Source organism: Anabrus simplex, chromosome 2, assembly GCF_040414725.1.
Source record: "Anabrus simplex isolate iqAnaSimp1 chromosome 2, ASM4041472v1, whole genome shotgun sequence".
In the NCBI taxonomy this organism is placed as follows: Eukaryota; Metazoa; Arthropoda; class Insecta; order Orthoptera; family Tettigoniidae; genus Anabrus; species Anabrus simplex.
In genome coordinates this window covers 903,726,602-903,733,965 of record NC_090266.1, presented here as the reverse complement: position 1 = coordinate 903,733,965, position 7,364 = coordinate 903,726,602, and the positions used below count along the sequence as shown (strand labels likewise).

General features: G+C 39.6%; 1 protein-coding gene across 3 annotated transcripts in view; it reads right to left on the bottom strand.

Annotated features, from left to right (window-relative positions):
- Positions 1-6: 6 nt before the first annotated feature.
- Positions 7-7,364, bottom strand: part of LOC136864543 (F-box only protein 22) — a 477,522-nt gene continuing 470,164 nt past the window's right edge. For all 3 annotated transcript variants that reach the window (XM_067141655.2, XM_067141657.2, XM_067141656.2), the window contains one exon: positions 7-706. In XM_067141655.2, the coding sequence (XP_066997756.2) occupies positions 621-706 (86 nt within the window). In that variant the 3' untranslated portion in view covers positions 7-620. The remainder of the gene's footprint in view (positions 707-7,364) is intronic.

Sequence of the window (7,364 nt, the reverse complement as noted above, 5' to 3'; positions counted from 1 at the left end):
AGAGAGAGAGAGAGAGATTTATCACAGAAATAAATAAATTGTCTTTCTCCAATGAGGGTTGACAGTGGCAGGTGTCTATTAAACCAAAAAGGTTGTAGAAGCAAGGAGTCTAGCAGTTTGTCTAGTACGTAATCAAAACATTCATGCATATGAATCAAACTTTCCAGAATAACAAATTACATCTATTAGTACTGGTATTGCATCCAAGGCTTCAATTATCTTGTACTTACATTTCCACTTATTTAAAAATATATAGTAATATGATCCTATGAAATTACCTGAGCATTTCGCTTGAGAAGTGATAATGGGATCACAGACAAGTCCCTTGAAAAAAAAATTTTTCTGACTAATGACAGCAAACTGGAGGCAAGAACACAAGACGGTACTAACAAAAATTAGTACAAAGTACGAAATATTTCCAATTTTTCTGAATAAGATAACATGAAAAGTAAACTTTGAAGTCGTTAACATATAGAGTACACACTGAAATGTCTCAGTTGAATGTCCAATGCATTCTATGTAAAGCTATTCAGGAATAATGAAGTGTATTTCCTGTCTTTAACATGGCATACTATCACTCACTCAGGATGCACATTTACTTCCAAAATAAATATTCACAATCACCGTAGAGTAGGTATGAAACAGCGATGATGGGCTGTCTGTGCGAGGCTTTTTCCGTTGCCTTCTTTTTCTCCAGAGTCAAGCACTATAAAAACAATTAGAAGTCACATAAATAAACAAAAAACACATAAGTAAATAAATGAATGAAAAATACACAGAATAATACTTGTATAACCTCTTTGATATAGACCTAAAGTAACTTTTATAGTAGTTACAATCCCACTGAAGTTATTTTAACCACTGGGGGACTATGGAATTAAAGGTAGATTATTAAAATCAATCAAAGACATTTATGCTGACAATTGGGCTTCAGTGAGAATTGATGGTAGAATGAATTCTTGGTTCAGGGTACTTACAGCGGTTAGACAAGGCTGTAATCTTTCACCTTTGCTGTTCGTAGTTTGCATGGATCATCTGCTGAGAAGTATAAAAGGGCAGGGAGGGATTCAGTTAGGTAGAAATGTAGTAAGCAGTCTGGCCTACGCTGACGACTTGGTCTTAGTGGGAGATTGTGCCGAAAGCCTGCAGTCTAATAACTTGGAACTTGAAAATAGGTACAATGAGTATGGTATGAAAATTAGCCTTTCGATGACTATATTGATGTCAGTAGGTAAGAAATTCAACAGAATTGAATGTCAGGTGGGTGATACAAAGCTAGAACAGGTCGATAATTTCAAGTACTTAGGTTGTGTGTTCTCCCAGGATGGTAATATAGCAAGTGAGATTGAATCAAGGTGTCGTAAAGCAAATGCAGTGAGCTCGCAGTTGCGATCAGCAGTATTCTGTAAGAAGGAAGTCAGCTCCCAGACGAAACTATCTTTACATCGGTCTGTTTTCAGACCAACTTTGCTATACGGGAGCAAAAGCTGGGTGGACTCAGGATATCTTATTCATAAGTTAGAAGTAACAGAAATAAAAGTAGCGAGAATGATTGAGAGTACAAACAGATGGGAATAATGGCAGGAGGGTACTCAGAGTGAGGAGATAAAGGCTAATTTAGGAATGAACTCGATGGATGAAGCTGTACGCATAAACTGGCTTCGGTGGTGGGGTCACGTGAGGCGAATGGAGAATAGGTTACCTATGAGAATAATGGACTCTGTTATGGCGGGTAAGAGAAGTAGAGGTAGACCAAGACGATGATGGTTAGACTCTGTTTCTAACGATTTAAAGATAAGAGATATAGAACTAAATGAGGCCACAGCACTAGTTGCAAATAGAGGATTGTGGCGATGTTTTGGTAAATTCACAGAAGCCTGCAGACTGAACGCTGAAAGGCATAACAGTCTATTATTATAATGCATGTTATTGTTTAAAACTTCAGGATACTTCACCGTAATAAAGAAATGTGTTCTTCAATCCTTTTATCTATTACATATTGGAAATAAAAATTATAAAAACTATGTCAACTTCACGAGTTTTCAATAACTGGAAATAAGTTACCTTCTTAGAAATCTTTCAGCCAACAGCTGCAGTCAGCAACCATTTCCCAGGACAAGAATACTTGGGTTCTTGTGTCCGTTACAAAAATTATTATAAGATAGGGTCATACTGTATATGAGATTTTAATTTTTTCAGTTCAATGAGACGTTGGTGATATTTATACAGATATAGTGTGTTGTCCAACACCTTTTATGCACAGGACATAAATATAAACATGGAAAAAATAACGGAGATATGACCTTTATAAAGGGCATCATGTCACATTTGGTTTACCAGGTGTATGCATACATTTTTTCCAGTTTCACTAAGAGATGGCACCAGCGAAGAGTACGCAGCATATGAATTTGACACATACGGCAGTTTGTTTGTCCGACATTAACCTACCAACACATACAAGCCCAGTCCACCAAATACTAGCGCCCGTGTTGTACCGTTTAGTGATCATGTCAACGTCTGTGCCTGAAAAAGAACATTTGCGGCATGCATTGCTTTTCTTATTTAATCAAAAGAAAAAGGCTGTGGAAAGTCATCGATTGCTGGTAGAAATGTATGGTGAACACGCTCCATCAATTTAGAAAATGTGAGACATGGTTTTGACAATTTAAACGTGGTAATTTCAATGCAAAAGACAGTGCATGCTTTGGTAGACCACAAAAGTGCGAAGACGAGCAATTGCAGGCGTTACTGGACGATGACCCAACTCAAACTCAACAGCAATTGGCACAAGCATTAAATGTGTCACAAGAAACAATCAGCAGATGTTTACGAGCAATGGGGAAGATCAATAAACTTGATAAATGAGTCCCACATGATGTGAATGAATGGAAAATGGAAAATCGCAAAGTCTCTTGTGAAATGCCGTTTCAATGCCATAAAAGAAAAATAATTTCTGTACCGAATTGTGACAGGTGACAAAAAATGGATTTATTTTGAAAATCCAAAGAGGAGAAAATCGTGGTTGTCACCTGTCGAAGCCGGTTCTTCAACACCAAGGCCAAATCCCTTCGGCAGGAAGACCATGCTTTGTGTCTGGTGGAACCAGAGCGGTATTGTGTATTATTAACTCTTGAAGCCTGGCAAAACTGTTAATGCACAACACTATAGACAACAAATTATTAATTTAAATCACACACTGATCGAAAGATGACCGGAATTGGCCATAAGACATGGCAAAGTGATTTTGTTACATGACAATGAGCCACCTCACACAGCAAACCCAGTGAAAGACACCTTGAAATTGCCTGGATGGGATATCCTTACGTATCTGCCATACTCCCCTGACCTGGCGCCCTCTGACCATCATCTCTTCTCATCAATGGGGCACGCACTTGCAGAGCAGCACTTCAGCAATTTCATGGAAGTTGGAAAATGGCTCGACGAATGGTTTGCCGCAAAGGACAAGCAGTTTTTCTGGAATAGTATACATAACTTACCTGAAAGATGGGCAAAGTGTGTAGAAGCAGATGGCCAATATTTTGAATGAACAAAAAGTGAAGTTCCCTTGAAAATTACGTGTTTCCTTTACCACAAAAACTACATGCATACACCTGGTATTGGAAAAGGGCACCAAGTGGACTTGACGCCGTTTGCCTCTAAGTGCACTAGAATGCAAAAGAACTACCAGGTGAGCAGAATAATGCGGAGTGAGTGAGTGAGTGAACGAGCAAGTCGGCCGGTGACAAAATACAGTGCCAGATGTTCTGCGCCTGATTTGAGTCGTCGTTGAACGTTTAGAAACGTGGCACGTGTTTCGTTGGTGACACAATTCATACATCCGTACAGAAAGTGTGAGGGCTGTAAGGAGATTATTTCAAGAGAAGTTTCCTGATGTTCAAGTTCCAGGTCGAACTTTGATTCATAGATTAGTAAATAAATTACATAAAACAGGAAGTCTTCTTGATAAGAAACGTGATAAACCACGTACAGTACTCACACAAGAAACTGTAGGTCTCATTAGTAATGCTCTGGAAAAGTCTCCTACAAAATCACTTCGACGACCCGCTCAGGAAATGGAAATTTCCCATGGTTCTGTTCAAATAGGTACTAAGTTATTGAAATTAAAGATGTATAAAATTACTGCAGTTCAAGAACTTAAACCAGGTGACCCTGCATTATGAATGCGATTTTTGAACGGGTTTTGAATGCGATATATGACGAAGAAATTGACCCTAATCTGATGTGTTGTTTTTTTTTCCGGACAAATCATGGTTTCACCTAAGTGGGTATATTAATACACAAAAATATCATTATTGGAGTACTGAAAAGCCTAATCAGCTTCAATGTATTTACTGTGGACTTCCTGTCACACACGCACCTCCCGTGTGCAGGCTCCGCTGTCGGGCTGCGTGACTGGTTCTGTTTTATGTTGCTTGCCCTGTATATGGACAAAGTGTCTTATACCTGCATGCGATATACCTGCATCGTTGTTGTTGTTCCTTTGTTCACTGTGTTATTCTCCATTACTGGTGTTAGTTTCATTTTGGGTACATGGTTAATGTGTTAATGTAGTAACTGTATAAATGGAAGTGAAAATGGAGTACAGACAAGATTCTTATGCTGCTAGAATAGTGGAAATGGCGTTAAAGAAGTTACATTGCAAAAATAGAACAGGTAAGAGTTCTTGATTAAATTTAGAGGTCAGCTTAGAGCTTACAGATTTATAAGAACCCTAAAATAGAGGTAAAAGAAACTGATTTAAAAAATGAAAGTTCTACAGACCACTCTTCTTTTCAGATTCAAATGTTCATAGTAAACAAGAAGAAACAAATGAAAATAACCATGATAATGAGCCTGCTGTAGATGATGATGATGATGATGATGATGATGATAAGGATTATTTACCCAGTGAGACATCTAGTGATACTGCTGACGAATGTGTTTCCCAAAATTTTTCATCTCAGCTGATGGTAAAAAAAAGAAATGGCGTACGGCTTTTAGTGCCAGGAGTGCCCGAGGACAAGGTCAGCTCACCAGATGCAGGTCTTTTGATTTGACGCCCGTAGGCGACCTGTGTTTCGTGATGAGGATGAAATAATGATGATGAAGATGACACATACTCCCAGCCGCCGTGCCAGAGGAATTAACCAATTATGGTTAAAATTCCTGACCCCGCAAGGAATTGAACCCGGGACCCCTGTGACCAAAGGCCAGCACGCTAACCATTTAGCCATGGAATCGGACTGATTTGATGGTAGAAGGTAGTAATAAGAGGAAACTTCAGCATTTAGAAGAACAAGGAGTGCACCTAAAAGATGTACTGGAAAACGACGGCCATTTATCAGATGATGAATGTAGTATTCTGGATAAGAAGGACGTTACTATTACTGACTGTAAGTGATAGAGCAGTTAAAAGGAGGAAGGTGGAAAACAGAACAGCTGTCAAACAGACTGGTAAGAAACGGGTCAGGCATTCAGAAAAATTGCTGTACAACGTACGGATAGAAAAATCACTGTCTGGAAAGGAATATGTTAACAAGAAAAGTATAGTCGTTCAAGCCAAAACTATGAGACCACCTTGTTTTCGATTGAGCTCTCGATGAGTGACGTTGACCGCTGTCACCGGCTGGGGCACCGAAGCCGGACATCTGCACAAGTGGTTGCACAAGGAAATCGCCCGATTATAATTAAATTCCTGCGCTATCATGATCGTGATCGTGTGTGGCGAGCCAAGCGTGCACTGAAGGGGAGTGGACTTCTTATCACAGAGTCCCTCACAAGTGTGAGGAAAAGTATATTAAATCGTGCTAGGGACTTTTGGGGACCAAGAAACTGTTGTACTCAGGACAGGAGAATATGTGTTTTGAAAGATAACACAAAGTTTCAAATATGCACGATTGCGCAACTAAATGCCTTAGCTGTGTAGGATGAACGAGTGGACTGTTAAATTTGATTATGTGTGTTTTCAGTAGTTTACGTTTGTGTGTGAGTGAGTGTGTGTATGTAATAGTCAGTGGATGTATTCAGTGCTGTTCTCAGGTAAGCTCATCTTATTTCATGTACCTACTATTAGTTTTCCTGTTATATTGGTAGACGAATCTATCCCTTGTGTCAATGACCCGCATTCCTCGCCTCCCCTCTTAACTCAACCCTCACCCCTCCCATACTCTGAAGCAACGGGATCCATTCTGAGGCGACAGCTGATGAATCACCCGAGAGCTCTCTCGTGTTGTCACCTAAATTCACTATCCATTGCAGCTCACCTAGAAGAACTACAGGCAATTTTCGAAAATAATAAGGTGCATTGTATTGGCATATCAGAAAGCTGGTTACGTGGAGATTTGCCGTCATGTGCTGTAAATCTCGACGGATACTCGCTCTTACGACATGACCGTACTGACAGACGAGGTGGTGGAGTAGCCTTTTACTACAGGAATGATTTAAAATGCAAGATTATCTGCACCTCAGAACCAAGCCTTCCCCTGCGACCTGAGTATATGTTTGTTGAACTCGACTGTAATAAGAAAATATTAATAGGAATTGTATATAAGCCACCTAATATTAGACAAATGGGGGAATTCGAAGCAGCTTTAACTGATCTTATCTCGGTCTACGAAGATGTCATAGTCATGGGGGATTTTAATACTGACTTGTTTAAACAAACTAGTGAATCGGATAAGTTGTGTCACATATTCCATGCTCTGAACATGGAAATCCTACCACTTAACGCTACGAATCATGTCTACTACCCTGACCACTCGACTCACACTTTAATTGACCTTATAATTTCAAATCAACCCCAGAAAGTCGTTAAGCACGGACAGATCCCAGCTCCTGGGATTTCAACTCACGACTTATTGTACTTATGTTACTCTATCCGAGGACCGAAGTATAAAGCACGCTACGTTATTTTTAAGAGACATAAAACATATTGAATTAGATGACCTACGTAATGACGCATATAACTTACCGTGGGATGACATACGTAATTTTCATGACATTGACTCAAAAGTCAACAGATTCAACTCATTAGTGCTGAATTTGTATGACAAACATGCTCCGGAGAGGCAGGTTAGATTTACCCGCCCCCCTTCTCCCTGGCTGACGACCGAGATAAGATCTGTTATGGCCAGCCGTGACCGTTGGTACAGACAATTCAGACGAACACGTGACAAAGATGACTTTGAGCAATACAGGATACTTAGAAACAAAGTTAAACAGCTAATTAGAAACAGTAAATGCCGCTACTTTCAACAGTTAGCGGGAAATAATAATTTAAACCAAACCTGGAAGAAGTTACGATCTCTGGGCATAGGCAAAGCCGTAGAAGAGCACATTCCCACCATATCTCTAGATACCTTAAA